This window comes from Tachyglossus aculeatus, chromosome 17, assembly GCF_015852505.1.
Source record: "Tachyglossus aculeatus isolate mTacAcu1 chromosome 17, mTacAcu1.pri, whole genome shotgun sequence".
In the NCBI taxonomy this organism is placed as follows: domain Eukaryota; kingdom Metazoa; phylum Chordata; class Mammalia; order Monotremata; family Tachyglossidae; genus Tachyglossus; species Tachyglossus aculeatus.
In genome coordinates, this window is record NC_052082.1 from 41882032 (window position 1) to 41907542 (window position 25511).

A 25511-nucleotide genomic window follows, 5' to 3' on the forward strand; every position below is an offset into this window, starting at 1 on the left:
TTCCCCTCAAGCGCTTAGAACAGTGCTTTGCACATAGTAAGCGCTTAACAAGTACCATTATTATTATTATTATTAGAGGACTGGTGTTCTAATCCCAGCCCCATCACTTGACCGTGTGTGTGTGTGTGTGTGTGTGTGTGTGTGTGTGTGTGTGTGGTGTGTTTGGAGTCACTTCACTCTTCTTTGTCTCAGTTTCCTCATCTGTAAAATGGGGATCAAATTCTTCTTTCTTCTTCATCTTCTTCTACCTTCTTTTCCTCCTCCTCGTTCATTTCTCCTTTCTTCTCCTTCCTTCTCCTTCTTTCTTGTCCTTCTCTCTTCTACTTCTTTTCTTTTCCTTCTCCTCCTTCTTTTTTTTTTCTTCTTCTTCTTCCAGCTTTCCATAAAAATAATGTATGCCATGCTATGCTGAGTATGATCAATAACCTACCTAGTTCAGGATCTCAGTAGTAGCCGTGAGAGTAATATCGGTGGTTACTGTGTGTCCACTTGGTGCAGTGCACTGTAGAAGCACTTGGGAAGTAGAAAAAGAAATAAAGAATGACACATTTCTTTCCCAAAAGGAACTTACACTCTCACAGGGAAGATAAACATAAACATATTTACAAAGAGAATGGTCAAAATAAATAATGGAATGTACAATTGAAGAACAATAAATAAAAGTGCCGAGAGCGGGTGGGTGTTTTTAAGTGCTAGGGACAAGGAGTTTACACTCTGATGGGGGAGCCAGACATAAAAACATTTATAAATAGAATAGTCAAAATAAATAATGTACAATTAAACACACACACACACACACACACACACACGAAAGTGCAGAGAATGGATTATGTGCTGGAGATGGCTGATGGGTTTATTCGATTTAGGGTGCTGGAAGTTCACCAGGGCAGGATGGTTGGAGATGATAATAGCAGTATTTGTTTAGAGCTCACTATGTGCCAAGCACTGGGGTAGATACAGAATAATCACAGAACGGACATAGTTTCTGCCGCATAGGAGCACACATGATAATGGACAGGAGAACAGGTATTAAATCACCATTTTACAGATGAGAAAACTAAAGGCAGAGAATTGAATTAAGCACTCAATAATAATAATCATAATGGCATTTATTAAGTGCTTACTATATGCAAAGCACTGTTCTAAGCACTGGGGAGGATACAAGGTGATCAGGTTGTCCCATGTTGGGCTCACAGTCTTCATCCCATTTTACAGATGAGGGAACTGAGGTACGGAGAAGTGAAGTGACTTGCTCAAGGTCACACAACTGATAAGTGGCAGAGTCAGGATTTGAACTCATGACCTCTGACTCCAAAGCCCGGGCTCTTTCCACTGAGCCACGCTGCTTCTCCGATAAATACGATTGAATGAATGAATGAATGAATGAATGAATGAATGAATGAATGAATGAATGGACTTAGGTCACACAACAGGTAAGCGGCAGAGCCAGGAATAAAAGCCCGGTCTCCTGACTCTAGGTGGGTGCTCTTCTTTTTTAAATGGCATTTGTTAAGTGCTTACTCTGTGCCAGGAACTTTCTAAGCGCTCGGGTAGATACAAGGCAGTCAGGTTGGACCCAATCCATGTCCCACATGGGGGGGCTTATGGTCTTAGTCCCCAGTCTGCAGATGAGGTAAGTAATTGAGGCCCAGAGAAGTGAAGTGACTTGCCCGAGGTGACACAGCTGACAAATGACGGACCCGGGACCCGAACCCAGCTCCTTCTAACTCCCAGGCCCGTCTTCTATCCACTAAGTCAAGCTGCTGGGTATGAGCAGAGCCTCGATTTTGTGGTGGTGGTGGGGTGGTGGTGTGAGTCCCTGGAGACTGGAATGAGTGTCTGCTAGGGGGTATCATCAGAGTGGGCTGCCAGGGGGAGTGGGAGAGGGATAAGGAGAGGGAGAGAGAGAGAAGGGGATGGAGAGGAAGGACAGGGAGAGAGAGAGAGAAGGGGATGGAGAGGAAGGAGAGGGAGAGAGAGAGAAGGGGATGGAGAGGAAGGAGAGGGAGAGAGAGAGAAGGGGATGGAGAGGAAGGAGAGGGAGAGAGAGAGAGAAGGGGATGGAGAGGAAGGAGAGGGAGAGAGAGAGAGAAGGGGATGGAGAGGAAGGAGAGGGAGAGAGAGAGAAGGGGATGGAGAGGAAGGAGAGGGAGAGAGAGAGAGAAGGGGATGGAGAGGAAGGAGAGGGAGAGAGAGAGAAGGGGATGGAGAGGGAGAGAGGGAAGGAGAGGGAGGAGAAGGAGAGAGAGAGAAAGGGATGGAGCGGGAGAGAGGGAAGGAGAGGGAGGAGAAGGAGAGAGAGAGAAGGGGATGGAGAGGAAGGAGAGGGAGAGAGGGAAGGGGAGGAGAGGGAGGAGAAGGAGAGAGAGAGAAGGGGATGGAGAGGAAGGAGAAGGGGGAGAATGAGAGGGAGAGAGAGAGAAGGAGCGGGAGAGAGGGAGGAGAATGAGAGGGAGAGAGAGAGAAGGAGGGGGAGAGAGGGAGAAGGAGGAACGGGAGAAGAGAGGGAGAGGGAAAGGGAGAAGGGGGGAGAGGGAGAAGGAGAGAGGGAAGGAGGGGAGGGAGAGGAGGGCGGTGGACGGAAGATGGACAGAGGAGGGAGAGGGAGAGGGGAGAGGCGGGAGATGGTTGGGGTCTGTGAGCGGGCGGGCCCGGAGGGGCCGGAGGGTTCGGAGTTTGAGGGCCGGTGTCCTGCAGGGGGCAGTGCCGGCCGTGGGGCGGGGACCGCACGGGCGCACCGGACCGTCCGGTGGGGGGACCGGGGGTCACACCGGGGGGGGGGGGGGGGGCGGGGGGCGGGCGGGGACGGAGGGAGGGAGGGAGGGAGGGAGAGAGGGAGCGAGGGCCCGGGGGGCCGGGGGGCCGGGGGGCGGCTCCGTCCGTCAGGCCGTCAGGCCGGGGGGCGGGGCCCGCTGGGGCGGGTGTGGCCTCCCGGGGACACACGAGGGGGGCGGGGCGGGCCCGGGCAGGGTCGGGCCGAAGGAGGAGGAGGAGGCGGAGGAGGGCGACGGCGAACTAGTCAGCCCGTCCGTCCGCCCGTCCGTCCGACCGCCCGTCCGTCCGTCCGGCGCGGGGCCGGGGCCGCTCTGCAGCGGGGGGCTCCTCCCCCGGACCGGACCGGACCGGAAAGGGGGAGCAGGAGCAGGAGGAGGAGGAGGAGGAGGAGGAGGAGGGCCCAGCCCGGCCCGGCCCGGCCCCGCCGCCCCCCGCCCTGTCAAAGTTGGAGCGGGAGCCGGAGCCGGAGCGGAGCCGCTTGGGGCGCCGAGCTTGGGGCGGCCGCCGCCGCCGGGGACCAAGGGCCCGGACCCGGGACCCCGGACCCCCGACCCCCGGCCCGACCCCCGGCCCCCCGGGGCCCCGGGGCCCCGTCCCGGCCGCACCATCGCCCTCGCCCTCGCCCTCGCCGCCATGCCCCAGCTCGGGGGCTCCGGGGGAGCCGGCGGGGAGGACCTGGGGGCCAACGACGAGCTGATCGCCTTCCAGGACGAGGGCGGGGAGGAGCCGGAGCCCGGCGGAGGGGCCGCCTCCTCCCGCACCGACCTCGACGAGGTCAAGTCCTCGCTGGTCAACGAGTCCGAGGGCCGCGGGCAGGGCGGAGCAGGAGCAGGAGCAGGAGCAGGAGGAGCAGGAGCAGGAGGAGGAGGAACGGCACCGCCACCGGGAGAAAGGGCCCGACGAGCAGGAGCAGGAGGACACGGCCGAGGAGGAGGAGGAGGAGGAGGAGGAGGAAGCCGGGGAGACTCCGATTCGGAATCCGAGGTGCGGAGGCGTCCTCCCCGTCCGTCCCCACGGGTGTCCCTCCCCAAGCGTCCCTTCGCTTGCTCCGTCGCCCGCTCCGCACGCGGCGAGCGCCCCCGGCCCCTCCACTACTTGTCTGCTGTGTGGCCTTGGGCAAGTCGCTTCACTTCTCCGAGCCTCAGTTACCTCATCTGTAAAAATGGGGATGAAGACTGGGAGCCCCACGTGGGACAACTTGATCATCACACTGTATCCCCCCCTCCCCAGCGCTTAGAACAGTGTGTGACCCGGGGCAAGGCTCTTAACTTCTCTGAGCCTCAGTTACCTCATCTATAAAAATGGGGATGAAGGCTGGGAGCCCCACGTGGGACAACTTGATCACACTGTATCCCCCCTCTCCCCAGCGCTTAGAACAGTGTGTGACCCGGGGCAAGGCTCTTAACTTCTCTGAGCCTCAGTTACCTCATCTATAAAAATGGGGATGAAGGCTGGGAGCCCCACGTGGGACAACTTGATCACACTGTATCCCCCCCTCCCCAGCGCTTAGAACAGTGTGTGACCTGGGGCAAGTCTCTTAACTTCTCTGAGCCTCAGTTACCTCATCTGTAAAAATGGGGATGAAGGCTGGGAGCCGCGCGTGGGACAACTTGATCACACTGTATCCCCCCCTCCCCAGCGCTTAGAACAGTGTGTGACCTGGGGCAAGTCTCTCAACAACTTCTCTGAGCCTCAGTTACCTCATCTGTAAAAATGGGGATGAAGGCTGGGAGCCCCTCGTGGGGCAACTTGATCACACTGTATCCCCCCCAGCGCTTAGAACAGTGCTTTGCACATAGTAAGCGCCTAACAAATGCCATCATTATTATTATTAGCGGGGCTCGGCGGAAAGAGCCCGGGCTCGGGAGTCGTGGGTTCTAATCCCGGATCCGCCGCTTGTCAGCTGGGTGACTTTGGCCAAGTCACTTCACTTCTCTAGGCCTCAGTTCCCTCATCTGTAAAATGGGGATGAAGATTGGGAGCCCCACGTGGGACAACCTGATCACCTTTTATCCCCCCCCCCCCCGCGCTTTTAGTGCTTAGCACATAGTAAGCGCTTAACAAATGCCATTATTATTATTATTATTATCAAAATGGAGATGAAGACTGTGAGTCCCAAGTGGGACAATCCGATCACCTTGTATCCTCCCCAGCGCTTAGAACAGTGATCGGCACATAGTAAACGCTTAATAAATGCCATTATTATTATTATTATTATTATTATTATTATTATTATCGAAATGGAGATGAAGACAGTGAGTCCCACGTGGGACAATCCGATCACCTTGTATCCTCCCCAGCGCTTAGAAAAGTGATCGGCACCTAGTAAACGCTTAACAAATACCATTGTTATTATTATTATCAAAATGAGGATGAAGGCCGTGCGCCCCACGTGGGACAATCCGATCACCTTGTATCCTCCCCAGCGCTTAGAAAAGGGCTCGGCACATAGTAAGCGCTTAACAAATGCCATCATTCTTATGACCAAAATGGGGATGAAGACTGTGCGCCCCACGTGGGACAATCCGATCACCTTGTATCCTCCCCAGCGCTTAGAACAGCGCTTGGCACAGAGTGAGCGCTTAACAAATGTCATTATTATTAATAAATGTCGTTATTATGATTATTACTATAAATACGGTTGAATGACTGACTGTGTCTCCCCCTCGCCCTCCCTCCGCAGGCGGAGCGTGTCGCGCAGCGTTCCCGGGACCCTTTCCAGAAGCCGCGGGACTATCAGCTGAGCGAAGGTACTCGCCCTGCCGGAGCCGGCACAGCCTCCTCCTCCTCCTCTTCTTCCTCCTCCTCCTCTTCTTCCTCCTCCTCCTCTTCTTCCTCCCCCTCCTCCTCCCCGCAGCCTTCCCTCGCCTCCCCGCTCACCCGGGCCTCCTCTCGCCCCCCCCACAGCCAGGCGGCCGCAGGACGGAGGACCACCCGGAGGAGGCGGCGGCTTCTTCAAGGGCCCCCCGTACCCGGGCTACCCCTTCCTCATGATCCCGGACCTGAGTGGCACCTACCTGCCCGGCGGAGCCCTGTCCCCCGGAGGGGCGAGGACGGTGAGTTACTCATCAGTGCGTTCCCAGGGATCGATTGTCTCTATTGGTTGCCCAATTGTACCTTCCGAGCGCTCAGTACACTGCTCTGCCCCCAGGAACCGCTCAATAAATACGACTGAATGAATGAATGAATCCAGTCATATTTATTGAGCGCCTACTGTGTGCAGAGCGCTGGGCTAAGCTTCGACTCTGTTCCATCCGCCCTGCTACGCGGCCTAAACTCTGGCTCAGACGTTCCGGGCCTTGGGAAAACCGGGGGCCTCCACGTTCTTCTTCTTATTATTAATGAGATGATGGTGGTGGTGGCGGTGGTAGTTCTTAAGCGCTTACTACGTGGCAGGCACTGTACTAAGCGCCGGGGTGGATCCCAGCGAATCGGGCTGCACCCGGTCCCCGCCTCATTCCCATTTTACAGGCGAGGGAACTGAGGCCTAGTGAAGCGACGTGCCCAAGGCCGCCCAGCAGACAAGTGGCTGAGGCGGGATTAGAACCCAGGACCTTCCAACTCCCAAGCCCGAGCTCTATCCCCCAAGCCGCGCTGCTTACCCCATTGTAAGGGAGGGCGGGGCGGGGTCTCCCTTTCCCCCAGCCCAGCTGGGAAAAACCCACTTTTGCCACCCTTTTGGGAAAAGAAACTCTTTCCTCCCACCGCCCCCGACCACTTCGAGCAGCTTCTGGCCGGGCCGCCCCTTTGGGTTTTGATGTTTTCTGTTGCTGGTTTGTTTGTTTTTTTCCACTTGCCCGCTCTACCCATCCAACCGCATATTTGTGAAGGTTTTGCAGCCCCAAATTTGTCGAAAAGGGCCCCGGCTTGCTTCTGAGCCTGAACTCCCGCGCAGAACAATAGGAGGAGATGCGGGGTTAGCCCTGTTACCTTCTGGAACTGGAGGAACTTGGCAATCCCGCCCCCCGGCTCCCCCCACTTTTGTTTGCTTGCGTTTTCTCATTTAAAGCGAACTGTTAGACACTTTAAAGCTGTTAATGGGCTTACATTGTCTGGTTCTGCATTGGCATTTAAAGAAGCGATTAGGCAAATTGACCGAGCGTTAGGCAAAGTGCAAATGAGAGCAAATTGAATCCTCCCGGACCCCAGCAAATGTCCCAAACCCCAAATCCCAGCTCTGCAAATAACACTCCCCGAGGGAAAGGAGTTCATTGTATTTCTGAAATCGCCGAGGGGCGGGACGGGGTGGGGTGGGGGTGGGGGTGTTCCCCTGCCTTCTGTGCTTATGCCTAAACAAGAATCTTTTGCTGTCCTGTCCTTGAGGGGAGCCCAACCCACTTTATCCCTTATCCCAACTCCCTGTGGATACTTTTATTTTTATTTTTTGCGGGGGGGAGACTTTTCAGGAAGCGCCTCCCCTCCGCTCGAAAAGTTTTTCATGTTCATACTTTTAAGGGCGGCCTGTGCAGGCATTCGGACGTTGAATTGGCCATCTCCACTGTCAGTTGTAACAGGCAGCGATGGAGAGCTGCAGCCTCCGCTTGTAGACAATTCTTGTTTTCCGTGCGAGAGGGCATTCCTCTTAGGGTCGGGCCTGTGAGGGGGGAGAGATGGGGAGGAGAGTGGAGATCCAGCCGCTTGCGCGCTTAAAATCGGGGGTACAGAGACCTGGGGAACTCTTGTTGGGCCAACAGAGCCCTGCATTTGGAGGTTGGAGAGCCAAAAACCCTGTCGGCGACATTGGATGTCGGGGGCGGTTTGGGCACCAGTTCTTTAGAAAGGGCAAGTGTGGGTGTTTAATCAATTCCTTTTTTTCAAGTGGACTAAAATGTGTGTCGCCGTTCCAGCTGGAGTGATCTAGGTTTGTTTGCTTCCCTAATTCCTGACCCAAGGCACGCCGACAGAGCCACCCTCAAGACACAGTCTCCCAAGCGCTTAGTACAGTGCTCTGCACACAGTGAGCCCTCAATAAATATGATTGAATGAATGAATTCCTTTGAGGCACTCTTCTTGACAAATCCGAGGGGTACATGGGGACGATAGCGATCTAGGCAATGTCAAGATGGTTTCGTGAAATCTGAGCCAAGTTCCTTAGGAAGGCAGAGGAAGAGCAATCCATTCCAGAAATGCACCACGAGGAACATGGGGGTGGATGTCAGGACGAACGAGTTAATGGCTTCGAAGATGAGGCTTGAGACTCTGGCCTTTCTCTGGGTTTGGAGGAGAAGGTGTATTCCTTCTCAGGCGTTTGATGCTAGGAAGTGCAGGACGAAGGCCCAGGCTGGTGGATTCCCAGTCCCTTAGAAAAAAGATGGGGCAAAAATACGCCAAAAAGAAGAATGGCAGCAACTGTAGAGGAAAGGATTTGGGCCCCATCAAGGCGGGAGAAATAACTTGGACAGGAAGGTTGGGGCTTTTGGAAAGTGAGAATTGATAACAGACACAGACACGGGTCCCCTAAAACTATTGGCTCCTTGGTTTTAGGGGAGGTGAAGTAATCTGTCTGGATCCTTTAGGAGCAGGATCTAAAGTGTTGGTGGGAGAACTGAGGATGGTTTTCAGTGTGCTAATAATGTCATTAAAGTATGATCACCCTCTTTTGTGTGGAGAACTTCCCCACGAGAGACCAAACTTGTCTTCAGGTCATGATACTTTGATCTGGTTTGCAGTCAAGTTCCGCATACTGTAAGATGCATCTTTGTCAGAGCGCCTGACAGGACAGTAAAATGGCTTGAGCTCTGTTGCTTTCTAATCTCACGGGATCCCTGGATCTAAAAATGCCAGCCGCAAAAAGTGAGCCGTTAAATTCTCCGATGTAAAGAAATGCAGAAAGAAATGGGTTTTTACTGATGCGACCATACTTTTGCTTCAACTTTTCAAGTACAGTGACTTTTAGTCCTTCTGTCTGGCCAAAGTGGACTGCAGGGGACACGAGGGACGTAAGACGGCTTCTCCCCCCCCGCCCCTTTTTGTTTTTAAGACCATCTATAAACAAACTGCTTTTGGTAAAAATTCTTTTAAGCTAACTGTTCTCTAAATATAACTGCAGCTCCATTTTCCCGCTAAATATAACTTGGGGCTTAAATATGGGACATTTGTCTCAGACCTTTCCCCAGCTCAAACTAGGGAAAGTAGTTTCCAAATATGCCGAGTTCATTTCGATTCTCCCCTGAGCTCTAGACCGTAAGCTTGCTGCGGGCAGGGAAAGTGTTCACTGACTCCCCTACGTTATTCTCTCCCAAGCGCTGAGTACAGCGCTCTGCACACAGAAAGCTCTCAATAAATACCAGTGATCGATCAGCCAATATTTGGGGACTGGAGAGAGGGAGTGGAATCAGTGCAGTGGAGGAACTGTTCTTCTTCCAACTCTTTTTCTTTGCGGGTGAGACAGCTTGCCTTCATATTTGTGGAAATTTTATCGGTATCAAATTCTGCATCGATAGAGCTGAGAGAGAAACGAGGCTAGACGGGAGAAGCTCATGTTTAACAAATAGGTACTGTACTTGGCAGCGCGTTAATGTGAAAAAGGCAGTTATGGAAAAACTTGTGGAATTCGAAACTCATTTGACTGCTGTAAAGTTTCAGATAAAATCAACGCACACCACCCTCACAGCCTGGTTTAAAAAGATCTTTCTCGAACAAAAGTTCCATTTAGTCAGCGTAGGTCCCTAAATGTAGCGGTCTATTTGGTTCCAGAAATAGGGAGCACTTAGGAACTTCTATACCATTTCTGTGGGAAAAAAAAATTTACGAAACTATTCGAAAAATATTGAAATTTGAGGGGGAGAGAGTTCTCCTGGGTTTAAATCGGTGAATACAATTACTAGGAAATGGGAGGAAACTGTTAATTCTCTAAGTACCTTTAGTTGCAAAGTAATGGAGTTGGCAAACAAAGCAATTACTTGCCTCAATATACAGACTCATTGCTTATGGTACAATCTATGGATTTTATCATTGCTTTTTTAAAAAACTGTCAATCATAGGGTGTGCAAAGTAAACAGGTTCCATACATTTGCATTGAGAAACGATTTGGGAACTGCAGACTCAAGAGTTACAATTGCTTTCTCTTGATTTTTCTTTATCTGGACTTAGTTTAGATTGGTGTCGTTTAGATTGGTGTCGAGTGTCGTCTTTTTCTTTATCCTTCATTCCATTTTTATCTTAGTTTTCTGCATCTGCAGCTCTATGGCACTCATTGTCCTGTGTGTGTGTGGGGGGGGGGGGGGGGGGGGCATGTGAGAAAGCATGTTTTCATGTTTACCTGGGAGTGTGATCCATTTGTAAATATGTGTACGTGTGGGTACGTGTTGGGAAACTGGGTGGGAAATGTGATGTTTGTGGATTTGTTTATCTGAGTTGGGGAAGATATGCGTATGCTTATGCATAAGTTCATTGTGGGCAGGGAGTGTGTCTGTTAGAGTGTACTCTCCCGTGTGCTTAACAGAGTGTTCTGCACACAGTAAGCATCCAATAAATACGACTGACTGAAAGAGTGTATATGTTAGTAATACTTATGACCATCTTTGTGTGCAGAATACTATACCAAGTGCTTGGAAGAATGAAATACCTAGTGTTGAATATTATCAGCTAATGGGGGGGGGGGGGGAATGCCAACACAAATTGCCAAATTCATTCATTCGGTCATATTTATTGAGCACTTACTGTGCGGAGCACTGTACTAAGCGCCAAATATACAATAATAGACACAGGAGTTAGAAAAAAAGTGCATGTGATAAATAACATGTGTACTTCTTGATGTGTATTTTCATATGTGGAGAGTATTTGTGGGAGAAACCCAAGTATATGCCTGTAGATTGATGGTGGGAATATAGATGCCAGGGAGGTGGCGTATGAATGTAGATGTGGCGTATGAATGTAGATGTATTGGATTACTGCATCAGCCTCTAATCAGGCCTCCCTGCTTCTAGACTTTGCCTCTTCATTCCGTCTGGGTGGGTAAGCTTTAGGGGGAGGTGTAAATCTATTTGTGTTAAACGTGTCCGGCGTGGGGGCTGTGTGTTCGGAAAGCGCGGGGAAGGTGGGGTGGATAGGAGTGTGGGTGCATGTGGGTAGAGAGAAAGACGGCTGCAGTTTACCAGTGTTTCTGGGTCACTGGGGCAGACTGCTCACAGAAGGACAGCCACGAGCTTTGGGGTCGGCAGCATCTGCCAACTTCTTGCCCCCAGAGGGGGGCCGCCAGAGCAGCTGCCGCCCAGACCCTCCTGCTTCTTTCACGGTTCTGAGCCTTCTTGTCCAGCTGCCCGGTTGCCTGGCTGAACCTTCCCTCCAAAAGCCCCTCCGTAGACTGCTAGCTCTGGGCAGCCATGAAACGCTCCACCCACTTTACTGGAGTGCTCTCGCCCATGCTGCTAGTACAGTGCTTGGCACCCAGTAAGCACTCCATGGATATCACCGTTGAATCCACTCCAGTGCCGTGGGCCACCCTACCCTGTTGACCAGCAGGAATCTTCCGGGCAGAGGCCACCCATTTCCAGGATGCAGCAAGAGGGCGAGAGCTGTGGGCCGGAGGAAGCGGATTGGGAAGAGACTGTGGTATTCCTGCCCGCAGGTTCTCTCTTCTGGTGAATGTCAGAGGCTGTAGGGAGGCAGCCTTACGGGGAGTCCTCTTTTATGGCCCGGTGGTTTCATGGCTTTAGAGATAAAGGTTCAGCAGTCCCCTTGCCTTCCCCTCTATCCGCCCTCCCATCAAGTGAGATAAAATGGGATACTATAGCCTGGCCTCCATGGAGCCTGATAAGACCGATACCTAGAACGTCTCTGCAAAAAAATAAAATCTCCATTTATCTTTAAAAGAGTGGAATATTTGGCACTGGGGCCTTGCAAGGAAGCCCGTCTTTACCATGGAGTAAGAGCGATTCAGCCAACCCTACTCACATATGGACCTTTAGACTGCAAGTTCACGATGGTCTGGGAATGTGTCGGCCAACTCTGGTATTGTACTCTCTCAAGCGCTCACTCGAGTGCCCTGCCTCAGTAGTGGTCAGATTGCTGGTCAGAATAAGCTCCCCTAACAGGGTTCACGGGACCGGTGTTCTGAGGGCTACAGTCTCCTCCTCTTGGTGCCCTGCACCCGGAAGGCACTCGAGAAATAGAGACAGTGATGATTGGGTTCTAGAGAAGCCTTCGGCCTAGTCTTGGGGTCTGGGAGGGGGAAAAGAATTACACAGAATCTGGGACCGAGGAGGAGAGCCCAGCCTGCAGACCGGGAGCCAAGTATGAAGCCGCTATTTTGGCTCCACTTCAGAACCCCCTTCCAGCTCCATAGCTAGCCTAGTCAGTCAGTCGATCGTATTTATTGAATGCTTACTGTGTGCAACCTTTGCATCAAGCAAAAACTCCTCACTATGGGCTTCAAAGCTCTCCATCACCTTGCCCCCTCTTACCTCACCTCCCTTCTCTCCTTCTACAGCCCAGCCCAGACACTCTGCTCCTTCGCTCCTTTGCCGCTGCTAACTTCCTCACTGTGCCTTGTTCTCACCTGTCTCGCCCTCAACCCCTGGCCCACCTCCTGCCTCTAGCCTGGAATGCCCTCCCTCCACACATCTGCCAAACTAGCACACTTTCCCCCCTTCAAAGCCCTACTGAAAGCTCACCTCCTCCAGAAGGCCTTCCTAGACTGAGCCTCCCTTTTCCTCTGCTCCTCCTCCTCTCCCCAACGCCCCGACTCCCTCCCTCTGCTCTACCCCCTTCCCCGCCCCACTTGTATATATATATACTTGTATATATATGTACATATTTATTACTCTTTATTTTATTAATGAGGTGTATATATCTATATTTCTATTTATATTGATGGTGTTGATGCCTGTCTACTTGTTTTGTTTTGTTGTCTTTGTCCCCCCTTCTAGACTGTGAGCCCATCGTTGGGTAGGGATTGTCTCTATTTGTTGCCGAAATGTACTTTCCAAGTGCATAGTACATTCATTCATTCATTCAATCGTATTTATTGAGGGCTTACTGTGTGCAGAGCACTGTACTAAGCGCTTGGGAAGTCCAAGTTGGCAACATAGAGAGACGGTCCCTACCCAACAGCGGGCTCACAGTCTAGAAGGGGGAGACAGACAACTAAACAAAACATATTAACAAAATAAAAGAAATAGAATAAATATGTACAAGCAAAATAGAGTAATAAATATGTACAAACATATATACATATATTCATTCATTCATTCATTCATTCAATTGTATTTATTGAGTGCTGACTGTGTGCAGAGCACTGGACCATAGTAAGCGCTTAATAAATGCCATTATTATTGTTATTATTTAGAAAAGGGATTCTGGGAGCGGCGCTCCCACGCAGGGAGTCCCCCACCAGGGCACCTTGCTCTGCACACAGTAAGTTCTCAGTAAATAAGACTGAAAGAATGAATGAATGCAGAGCATTGCACTAAGCGTTTGGGAGAGTACAGTGCAACAAACAGACACAGTCCTTGCCCCCCGATTTTGAGCGTACAGTCTAGAGATAGCCTAGCTACCCTACCCAAAATGCTGGGGGGTGGGGAAGGGCGCCTTGACCTCCCTGGAGGCTCCCACGACTAGGGGAGCCTGGGCTTTCTGCTCCCTGCATTGCCCCCCTAATCTGGAACTGCCCAGCCTCACCCTGAGCTGAGCCCCAAGATGGGGGTGACCAGGACTGACCCTAGTCCATTCACAGCCAAAAGGGGCCCGGGGCCTCACTTCTGATTATTTGCAGTCATCAAATAGGCCGTGTGTTCATGAATGCCCAGTTGTCTCCTGCTGGGAATCCCCTACATCCCTTGCAGAGCCTGCACAGGAGCCACGTTTGTGACTCCCCAAACACCGAAACAAGGGAACACCGGTGGGAGAGTCTGAGCTGCAGACCCAGACGCCCCACAAGGCTCACCTCACCTCCACCTTAAGACGTCTTGTTTTCTTTGGTCCGCTGTGCCCCAGACTTCGAAGTTCTTGCCGCGACAAGAACCGTTGAAGTTGCCTGCTTCATTTCCTCGGGAAATATTGCGGTAATGCCATTTGTGACTCTCTGCTGAGGGAGAAGGATACAGAGCAAAAGGGGTAGGTAAGTCAATCAGTTGGGTGTATTTCTTGAGCACTTCCTGGGTGCAGAGCACTGTACTAAGTGCTGGGAACAGTGTGCAGTACAAGAGAATCGGTAAACCCGACATCTGCCCACAGGGAGCTCAAGGTCGAGAAGTGGCGACGGACATTAAAATTAATTACAGAGAGGGAAAATGGCAAAGAATAAGGGTGTGGACATAAAGTGCTGTGGGGCTGCTGTGCAGGTTAGGAACATGAGACAGCCGTTAAAAGATCCAAGTGAGTGTGATTTTCTTGAAGAAACATAGGCGTGGCTCAGTGGAAAGAACCCGGGCTTTAGAGTCAGAGGTCATGGGTTCAAATCCCAGCCCCGCCAATTGTCAGCTCTGTGACTTTGGGCAAGTCACTTCATTTCTCTGGGCCTCAGTTCCCTCATCTGTAAAATGGGGATGATACCTGTGAGCCCTCCTTGGGACAACCTGATTACCTTGTACCCCCCCAGCGCTCAGAACAGTGCTTTGCACTTAGTAAGCGCTTAATAAATGCCATCATAATTCAATCGTATGGAGCGCTTACTGTGTGCAGAGCACTACACCAGCGCTTGGAAAGTACAATTCGGCATGGATAGCTAGCATTTCCAGATGAATGGAAAACAGCATGGCCTAGTGAATAAAGCATGGGCCTGGGAGGTAGAAAGACCCTGGGCAAGTCACAACTTCTTTGTGCCTCTGTTACCTCATCTGTAGAATGGGGATTAAGACTGAACTCCACGTGGGACATGGACCGTGTCCAACCTGATTAGCTTGTATCCACCCCAGTGTTTAGTCTGGTCCTTGACTTCTGGAAAGTGCTTAACAAGTGCCGTTAAAATAAAATGAGATCGCTGTTGCCTGGAATCAGCCCATCAGTGGTATTTCTTGAGCACTTACTTTGCACAAAGCACTGTACTAAACAGTTGGGAGAGTACAGCGCAACGGAGTCGGCAGATTCATTCCCTGCCCACAGTGAGTGTACAGTTTGGAGGGGAAGTTCTGGAAGTTCCGTTCCAGCGTACCGTGACCTACCTCAGGGGACTGAGGTGAAAGAAGAGGGAAATGAATGGCTAAGGAACTGTTTTCATTTAGATGGAGGCACTGAAATTATTTTGTGAGGAACTCGCAAAAGGCTTAACAATTCACCTGTAATGAATCTCCGTGATGACGATTCCTAGATAACTTCAAGATTAGGGAATGTAAAACCAAGTTAAAGCTAGATTTTTTATAGGGATAATGATAATTGTTTAACAAGCAGCAGGAGTTATGAAAACACATGTAACTTCAAAGTTCACTCTTGATTGTTCAGGCCAATGAAAGGGAGAAGAGGGAAGCAGGATAGCCTATGCAATTCAGTTGTATTTACTGAGTGCTTACTGTGTGCAAAGCAGGGCCCCGGCCTGGGAATCAGAGGTCCTGGGTTCTAATCCCAGCTCCGCCACTTGTGCGCTGTGTGATCTTGGGTACGTCACGTAGCTTCTCTGTGCCGCTCATCTGTAAAATGGGGATTAAATCCCCTTCCCTCCAACTTTGATCTGAGCCCCATGTGGGACAGGGACGGATCCAACCTGATTATCTCGTCTCTCTCCCAGAGCTTAGCCCAGCAACTTGCTCATAGTAAGCATTTAACGAGCACCATTACAAGTGGGGATCAAATAAAACAGAAGGCAGCTTCAGTCCATCTGGGAAATTCAGGGAGACGAGCCTAGGTCTAGGGGAGCTGGGGAACTCATGTTTCCTGGAAGGTGCTCCAAAATGGGAGGAAATTGTAGGGAAGGCAGGCTTACGCTTTGAACCCCTGACTCACCCCAACCAGAAAGTGGGAAACCCAATCCTCAGGGCTTAACAGAATAAAAATTCGTTGAAAATAGCATTGAACTTGAAGCATCGCTATGATTTAAAGCCGTATAAAGTCCCTTGGCATTAAAGACGGTGTTGGAATCTAAAATTCTTTTAATGAGCCCAATTTAGCCACTTTGAGAAGAGCGATAGCTCTTTCCAACCACTAACTGTTTAAGGCAGGGATGTGCAACGTGTTTTAGAAACTACAGCCGGGCAAAGTGTCAAGGAAGCTTCTGAGTTTGAGTTATCTGGTTACTTCATTTGCCGGCTTTTCTTGACATCCTCTGGTTTAGTGTGTTGCCAGGTGTACCTTATCTGTCCCCTATACGCCTGCTGAAGGCTCCTCCCAAAACACAGTCATGTTAGACTCCCGAGAATCGGGTTCAATGCTGTCAGCTGCAGACCTGATTAAGGGCGAGTCGGTTTTGTATTTTGAGCCATACTGAATGTCAGTGAGCATCTAAGTTACAGATGACCTCACTTCAAGTTAGGACACTAGGGAGCATTAGATTTTAAGTTGGTTCTCGAAGCATCTGACATTATTCAGTGTCAGGCAATCATCGGTTGTTTAGGTAGGATAATGCCCATTTTATTATCGGTCATATAAATAGCATGGGGCAGGAACGGTTTAGGAGCCATAAATCCGGGCAGGACAGGAGAATATACAGCTACTGCTCCTTCCACTCCCCTCCTGACTTCTTGGAAGCGGGAGTAGAAAACTTTTGGAGCGCGGAGGTGAATTGGGAAGAGTACCGAAAGGGTGAGGAATTAGAGGAAGCAGGGAAGGGAAAGGAGGGGAGGTGGAGAGCAGAGAAGGGTACCAAAGTAGGTGAAAAAAAGTACAAAAGAGGGTACAGAGGGGGGAGAGGGAGGGGAAAGGTCAAGGTCCTGTCCTCCTTGGGCTTTGACCCCCATGAAGACCAGCTCCCGCCCAGTCCTCCAGGGCCTGGTGTTCCAGGGCTGCAGCAAGGCTGTGAGACCTAAAACAGCCTGGATCCTCCACCGCCTCCGCACAAGCAGCAACCGAGCAGGAGCTGCCTCTCCCCAATGGAGCTGGAGCCAAAAAACAAAACAAAACAAAACAAAAAACCCAAAATAACAAACCCACCCCAGAACTACGAGAAGCAGCGTAGAGGATGGAGCGCGGGCCTAGAAGTCAGAGGACCTGGGTTCTGATCCCTACCCTGTCACTTGTCTGCTGTGGGGCTTGAGGCAAGTCACTTCACTTCTCAGGGCCTTAGTTATTCATTCAGTCATATTTATTGAGCGCTTGCTGGGTTCAGAGCACTGTACTAAGCGCTTAGGAGAGTACAATACAGGAATAAACAGACACATTCCCTACCCACAACACCTCATCTGTAAAATAGGGGTTCAGACTGTAACCCTGTGGGGGCCTGAACTAATGTCCGACCTAATTAGGTTGTTTCTACCCCAGCGCTTAGTATGGTGCCTGTGGAGAAGCACAGTGGCCTAGTGGTTAGGTCATGGGGCTCAAAGGAGTCAGAAGAAGCTCTTTTAGGTTTTGAAAGCTATGATCACCTTACCTTAAAGTGGCTTCTGAGAGTAGAGTGAACCCCTGAATTCACGTTTATTTGACCTGAGGATAATCCCAAGTGTCTCAGAAAAAGGTTTCTGGTTTCAGGCCAAGGCTTAGGCAGGCAATTTGCACACACGGTATCATGTTCTACATCTATTTTGTCTTTCCATCTTTTCATGATCTTATGTGTAGAATTTTTTGACAAAGTTGAACACCCGGGAATGACCCATTTGGCCTTTCTTTTTAAAACTCACAGCACTTTTCTCACTTTATCCAGAATTGAGACTACTGTATTTAAAAAAATAAAGGCATATGGGAGTTCAAATCTCAGTCAATCAATAGTATCTAAATAGTAGTTTGTCAGTACTTCCCAGGATCTGGTCATGATACTTGTCTTTCAGTTTTCAGCTTGGAGTGTGTTACCTTTTAGAAGATATGTATATATATGTATATATATAGATATATACATCTATCTATATATCTATATATCTATATATCTATATATCTATCTCTATATATATATGTATATGGAGATTCATAAAAAAATTTCCAGCATTGCATCAGAACTTTGTGGCAACTTGGTTGATCCTAATGGAGCTCAATTAGTTATTCAACTACCCAACTTTTAAAAGCTTCCCTGAATGCTGGAGTTTATGTGTATCCTCCACCCAACGTAATTTATCTTCAAGTGCTGTTCTACTATACATCTTTTAAATAGCATTCAGAGTTTTTAAGAGCTTTCCACTAATTAATTAGTTCATTCAGCATATGTAGCTTAGCCGAAGACTTGTCATTCATTTTAAAGACGAAGCTCTGAGCTTGAAGTAACTTGTCTAATGCCGAACACTGAGTCAGTCCCTCCCAGAGCTGGAATTAGAAGTCTCGAGTTCCTGAGTCTTCCGCAGAGTTCAGCCAAGTAGCTGCCATGTTAACTTTTCACTGAAATTGATTTCAGGGTTTTTCTTATAGGCCTGTGAATATGGAAAAAAATGGTTCAGACATTGGGGAAGAAAAAAATTGGTTGCCCTTTTTCGTTAAACTAATAAAAGCAAAGGTACAGACTTGATGTGTAGGTGGTCCCTGATGAAGACTGGGATCTTGGTTAGAAACTTGGTAAAAAGTTGTGACTAAGAATTGGCCCGGGTAAATTAAGGGCCCCTGCTTTCAAATTTTTGGATGTACACACAGTTCACCTAGAATGCTCTTCACCACCTATTTTTGGATAGAATTAGGGAAGGTTCTTCTGACCACGTTTCTCTGTCTGGATTCAGTGGGATGTGGTGTCAGAAGAAATGATCTGTGCCCCTTATGTGCACTGTCCAGCTCCAAGAAAACACAAGTTTTCCCTAATGCGGAGTTCTGCAGAACACCGCCTCCACATTACTGGAGAACTGGGTGGGTGTCCAAAAGAAAATGTCTCTTAGCAAACACATTTTTCTGCTTTTTCAACTTTGTGTATTTCAAGAGAAAGTTAATGAAATTCAGATGACGGTTGTTCATCTGCACTTTAATCCGAAAAAAGTTTTCTAGCAGTATTGGATGTCAGCACTTAGGAGCCTTTAAAAAAATAAGCTATTAAGGATGCTTTTAGGAAGCTAAATTGGACTTGGTTAAAAATTTAGAGCTGAAGTGGAAATCACAAACGCCAAATTGAAGGGCGTCTTAAACTTGGCAAAAAAGCAGCCCTTCCATAGCCTGAGAAGTGAAACCGAACTGAATGCTGCAGAAACCCAGTTTCCTCACCTTAGTGAAATGTCTGCCACAACTTACATTTTAGAACGAGGTATAACCTGCAAACAACTCTGTTTTCCACACCAGGTACCGTAGCACATTCTTCTCTGCTCGCACCTCTATAGGAATACAGCATGTCTCAATGGCAACTCTGCAGAGATGCCAATTAAAGTCTGCTGATTGTCATTTATGAGCTCAGTTAACTATGTTTATAGATGCAAGATGTCACATAGAAACTCTTAGAGGCCCATTCTCACTCCCTATAATGTATGTGACCCACAAGAGAGCAAATTTTCCCAAGTCTGCGTGACAGCATTTCATTCTGCTATTTCACCAAAACATAAATTTTAGCACAGAATATTTTTTTCCTTTCTGTTTTTTAATTGGGAGGGGTGGAACAATCTTTAACCTACCTCAGTGGCCAAGGCCAATGTTTATCATCCTAATAGACTGCAAATCCCTTCTCCTGTCCAATGAACACATTTCTTCTTTTTCATTAACATCTGCCCCATGAAACCCTCCATATTCTTGAAGACATTTATTGAATCTTTTTTTTTTTTTACGGTATTTGTTAATCGCTAACTCTGTCAGACACCGTTCTAAGCTCTGGGGTAGATACAAGGTAATCAGGTTGTCCCACACAGGGCTCACAGTCGTAATCCCCATTTTACAGATGGGGTAATTGAGGCAGGAGGTAAGCGAGCCTAAAAACAGACTGTAAACTCATTACGGGCAGGGAATGTGTCCACTAATTCTATTGTACAGTGCTTTCCCAAGCGCTTAGTACAGTGCTCTGCACAGAGTAAGCACTTAGTAAATACCATTGATTGGTTGGTTGGTTGTATTTAAGGAAAAAGAAGCAGGAGTTTGTTGACTTACTCCACCTACAAGAAAACGGCTGATAAAGTAAGCCTTATACACACTGATATACATGATGTTAGTAAGTAGAAGAAAACGCAAGCATATTCAGAAACCAGAGGGCACCAGAAGAGAAGATTTGCGGAACGCCACATTTTAATAGCTCTTTGATCTCCCGGGATCTGGACCTGGGCTGCAATGTTGAAAACTCAGGGATCTTCAAACACTGACTCATCCTGTCTGTCTCCTGGCCGAGGGGGTGGGGATGTTCGCCCCCACCCATTTGTGCTTCTTCCTGTTAGACCTGGCTCTTCCTCCTCCTCCACTAGTGGTAAATTCTTTTTGTCTGTCGTGATTTAGAATATAAGTTCCTTCAGGTCAGGGGTCATGATTCTTGCCAAGAGCTCAGCACAGTGCTTTGCAGTCAAGTGCTCAGTAAATCCCACCGATTCAATGGTCGATTGAATCGACCATCAACTCCTTCTTTTTCCCAGATTGCCTTTGCTCCTAGATTGGGCCTGAACTCTGTGTGCATCCGGTGACTGTTCTTTGGTTTGTGGCCGTTGCTGCCATTGGCAGAGCCAATTGTATTTTGCCTTAACTTTAGCAGCTGCTTTACCTCTAACAACATTAGGTGGGGTGGGCTAAATACAAAAAAATCTACACCTTTCTGCTCGGCTCTTTGAAGATACTTGAGTTTGTCCCTCTAATGAGAGTCTTTGAAATTTTAGTAGGCCTCCAATCCCGAATCACATCTGTCCAAATACTTGTAAAGTATCTTTCCAGAGTGGTTCTTGAGATGCTATCATGTCCTGTTAGAATTTCTTAATAATAATGATGACAATGATTATGACAATGATAACATTCAGTCATCCATTCAATCGTATTTATTGAGCGCTTGCGTGCAGAGCACTGTACTAAGCACTTGGAAAGTACAATTCGGCAACAAGTAGAGACAATCCCTAATATTGGTAAGTGCTTACTATGTGACAGGCACTTTTCTAAGTGCTGACGTAGACAAAACCCTGGGTTGGACTCAATCTCTGTCCCACAAGGGACTCACAGTCCTAATCCTGTTCTACAGATGAGGCAACCGAGACATCGAAAAGTTAAGTGACTTGCCCAAGGTCACAGCAGACAAGTGTCAGAGCCGGGATTAGAACTCAGGTCCTTCTGACTCTCAGGCCCCTGATCTATCCACTGGGCCATGCTGTTTTTCATTATATCACCTATCTAGAGTCTGCTACTGTTATTCTCTGGGTCCTCGTATGTTTCCATGAAGTTCAAGAATCCTGGGGATTCTTTGTTCCGTAAACTCTTCAAGAATCGCTCCCACAATTATGCTGCTTTTAGTGGGATGGATAGTCATCTCTCTCTGGGTCAGGAGAAGGGGCATGCTTCGAGTGGTGGTCCTTTAAGGGCTTGTTTGTGGGGCTTACACAATGATGTTTTAATCGGTAATTTGTGACAATAGAATGCAAATCGTATTCTTTAAATATGTAGGCGTGGGGTGACTCTATGCCCTGGAGGACAGAAAAATAATTTTACAAGATATTGACAAGTTAAAGTTCACAGAAACGACCAAGATTAAGTTCGTTAGGGACAAGGCAAGGAACTGCATGTACAGAGGAAAATCAACTCTACAAATAGAAGATAAGGGAATGACTGGTAGTCAGGGCTGGAAGTAAACCAGGCTGGAACTCTGTGCCGATATAAGAAAGTCCTGGAATGGGCATTCCCTTGTGGCCAGGGGTTGCCCTTTACCAACTTTATTATATTTTACTCTCCCAAGTGTGTAGTACAGTGCTCTGCGTACATTAAGAGCTCAATAATTACCATTGACTGACTTACTGTCTGCTGTCTTCTCAAGCACAGTCCTGCCTCTTCAAGGGCTGTCTGGTCATCACCCCAGCCCTTCTCCCACAAAGCCCGAATGGCCAGCAAATGTTAGATCAACTTCTTGGGGCTTTGAATGCATTGCCACGGGGAGCAGATGACATTCATGGCTTCACTTGGGTCATAGGGGGGCCGGGGTGTGTGTCTCTCTAACTGGTCCCCAGGTAATACCAAGGGACCGCTGCAAAAATGTAAATAAAGAAAAGTGTCCCAAAACATAAGTGTTGCTAGTCAGGAAAGCTGTGGAATCTCTTTCCACGGTGATGATTTTTATGTATTCCAGTTAATTTGGAGTCACTCGGAACTCTTAGCGGGAGCTCTTCCAGGGCCACATCTGCGTGTACACTAGTTGTTTGCCTGGGTAGAGTGGCCAACATCCCGAATAAATGGGATGGTTCCATTTTTCATCGCCACGTCTCCTAATATCAGGAGCTTCCAGGCGGTTGCAATAGCGGGCCACGTGACCAGCGATCCATATGTGTGCAGGCCGCATGAATTTTTTTATTAATAACAAATGTGAAGTATATGTAGCCTGCTAGCTATTCAAAATTTTGGATTTTTTCCAGCTGTAATAAAGTTTAAAAAACAGTTGAATCAATTTGACCAGTACAAGCGCTTAGTACAATGCCCCGCACATGGTAAATGCTCAATAAATACCATTGATTGGGTCCAAAAGCAGACAGTTACGAGCCCAGTTCTAGCCCTGGATCAGTTTTGGTCAAGTCGCTGAGAAGGTTGATATCCAACAGACTGAACTGCCCTCGAACCGTGGGCACATCTTGATTCTGACAAGGTACTACTGAGCTAAAAGTTCATGTGTGATAGCTAATGAGGTTTAAAAACAATTGCATTCTGTTGGGTCACACTTTGGTGTGTCCTATATTAGAGGAGGAGTGTGACCTAGTGGATAGAGCACTATTACCTGGGTTCTAATCCCGGCTCTGCCACTTGTCTGCCGTGTGACCGTGGGCCAAGTACTTAACTTCTCTGTGCCTCAGTTACCTCATCTGTAAAATGAGGATTATGACTGTGAGCCCCATGTGGGACACGGACTGTGTCCAACCTGATTACCATGTCTCTCCCCCAGTGCTTAGGATGGTGCTTGGCACCTGGTAAGCACTTAGAAATGCCATTAAAAAGAAATTAGATAGGGACAGTCAATCCTCTCTCTGTTCTTTGTTCTTTAAGAATTTGATAATAAGAAATCACGAGGGCAGGGCCATGTATGAATTTGCAAATTGCACAGCAAATGCTGTGTCTGTGGCACACTCTTAAATTAAATCTCTAATTAAGAAAAGAATCTTAGAAGCAACCGAGGGTCCAACTGAGCAGACTGAATTGCCGAGTCCTGTTATCCCATGGAATCAGCTGGAATGAAGTTTAAATACAATCCTGGGTTTGTGGTGTGAGGAGCACACCCTTAAAAAGTAAGTCCTGGGGGACTGGGTTGGGAGCTGGCGCCCCCATTTTACAGATGAATAGAAGCAGGCTCTGGCCCTAGAGAAATAGGATTTCCGGAGCAACAAAGTAGAAAGGGGTTTGAAACGGGGGATTCTGATTTGTACTTTTAATGTAACTGTACTAAATTTGCTCTTTGGGTCAGATCCAACTGCATCCACACACTAAACTTTTCTTTGTAATAATAATAATAGCATTTGTTGAACGCTTACTGTGTGCCAGACACTGTACTAAGTGCTTGGGTGGATACAAACAAATCGGGTTGGGTGCGGAGAAGTGAAGTGATGCATCCAGGGTCCCACAGCGGACAAGTGGCGAAGTTGGGATTGGAACCCAGGTCTTTCTGACGCCCAGGCCCATGCTTTATCCACTGGGCCATACTGCTTCTCTACAGCCTTTTTGACCAAACAGCCTGTAGTTCTGGTCATAGTGTTTTACACACTTGGAGTCCTGATTTTCTTGCTTAGATTGGAAAGGGTTTTTTGTTTGTTTTTTGTTTATGGATTCCCTTGTTTATTGTTCTTTGATTAGTTGCATCAACCCAGTCCACAGTCACTCTGCAGCTTAGACTTTTACGTGGATTAAGTAGTAGGAAATAAGTTCTGGTTTATAATGTTGATATCAATTAGCCCCTTGATCGTCAACAAATCAGAGCTTAGTGGATTTGATGGTGGTTTACGTCTCTGACTCTGACCTCTGCCTCCAAAGTACTGGGGGAATAACTGCTATAGACGTATAGTCATACCTAAACTCTGCAGGGACTGATTGCCCTGGTGGTGAATTTTCCAGGTCTCTTGCATCTTCTCTTTTTCCTTCCCTTCCCGCCTTAAGGACATTCACCTCACAATGGCACATCCATCCAATACCAGGCAGGCGAATGTTATGTACATATCTTTAAATGATACAGCATACATAACTTATTCATATTAATGTCTGTCTCCCCCTCCTTGGACTGTAAGTTCGTTATAGGCTGGGAACGTAGCTGCTAATTCTGTTGTTGTGTACTCTCCCAAACATTTTGTGCAGTGCTCTGACCCTGTTAGGCGCGCAATAAATACGATTTGGTTGATGGACTGAATGATTGAGAAAGGGGAAGAGATGAGGTGACCCAGGGGAACCATTTGGGTTTTATCACCTAATCTTCTGCAGAGTTTGGTGAGAAGGAGCAGGTTGAAACAGATGCTTAATGACATTCTGAAGGCTAAAGCTAGCAAACAGTGCCCAGAGAATCACTGGGGAATTCCTGGGGGAGTTCCTGACCCCATGATGCTTTGTTTGGGGGTATCCCGGGACTGCCAGGGTTTAGGGTGACCTCAGGCACATTGCTTTAGGTTGCAAGCCTATTAGAAAATCCAGATTGGGGTGATTCCTAATTTGGCAACAAGCCCTTACTGCGTGCAGCACACTTTACTAAGCCCCTGGGAGAGTACAATCCAACAGAGTTGGTGGCAAGTTTCTTTCCACCAAGGAACCGGGATTACCGTGAGGTTCTGAGGGTCTGGGGAACTGGCCTCTTGGATCGGTCTGTTTTCCAAGTTGGTTTCAGCAGCCTAGAACAGTTTCGTTGAGGCTGTCCAGATAGAAGGTGACTTGTCCAAGGTCACACAGCAGACAAGTACAGATTTATTACTCTATTATTTTGTACATATTTATTGCTCTATTTTATTTGTACATATTTACTATATTAATGATGGGTATATAGCTATATCTATTTATTCTGGTGATGTGGACGCCTGTTTACTTGTCTTGTTTTGTTGTCTGTCCCCCCCCTTCTAGACTGTGAACCCGTTGTTGGGTAGGGACCGTCTCTATATGTTGCCGATTTGTACTCCCCAAGCACTTAGTATAGTGCCCTGCACACAGTAAGCACTCAATAAATACGACTGAATGAATGAATGAATGAAAGAGGCAGCAGACGGATATTTTAAGGTCCGTGAAGGTGGGAAATCATGTCTTTCTATTCCAAGTGCACACTGGGCAGAGCACGGGTCTGGGCGTCAGAGGGTCATGAGTTCAAGTCCCAGCATGTGAACGTTCTAGAATAGCCACAAGGTTTTGATTGGGTCAGAACGGCTGAAGTGGTCCCCTAATTGGCTGATATGTCCCAGTTTGCCCGGAAATTACATCAGCCAAGTATTCTGAAGGGCCCTGAAACTGACTAAAATTAGATTTTTTTAGATGCAGTTCCTGCCCCCGATATCTAGGGCTAATGAGATTTCTCTGGCCCTTTCCCCTCTCTCTCCTGTTATTATCAGTATTTAGTAAGTGCCTACCTTGTGTAAATAGTAATTAATGGTAATTATGGTATTTGTTAAGCGCTTACTATGTGCCAGGTACTATCCTAA

At 48.3% G+C, this 25511-nt stretch overlaps 1 protein-coding gene across 1 annotated transcript in view; it reads left to right on the top strand.

Moving 5' to 3' along the window:
* Nucleotides 1-3398: 3398 nt before the first annotated feature.
* Nucleotides 3399-25511, top strand: part of TCF7L1 (transcription factor 7 like 1) — a 153934-nt gene continuing 131821 nt past the window's right edge. The window contains exons 1-3 of the mRNA XM_038759074.1: nt 3399-3759; nt 5459-5525; nt 5683-5831. Of these exons, the coding sequence (XP_038615002.1) occupies nt 3409-3759; nt 5459-5525; nt 5683-5831 (567 nt within the window). The 5' untranslated portion in view covers nt 3399-3408. The remainder of the gene's footprint in view (nt 3760-5458; nt 5526-5682; nt 5832-25511) is intronic.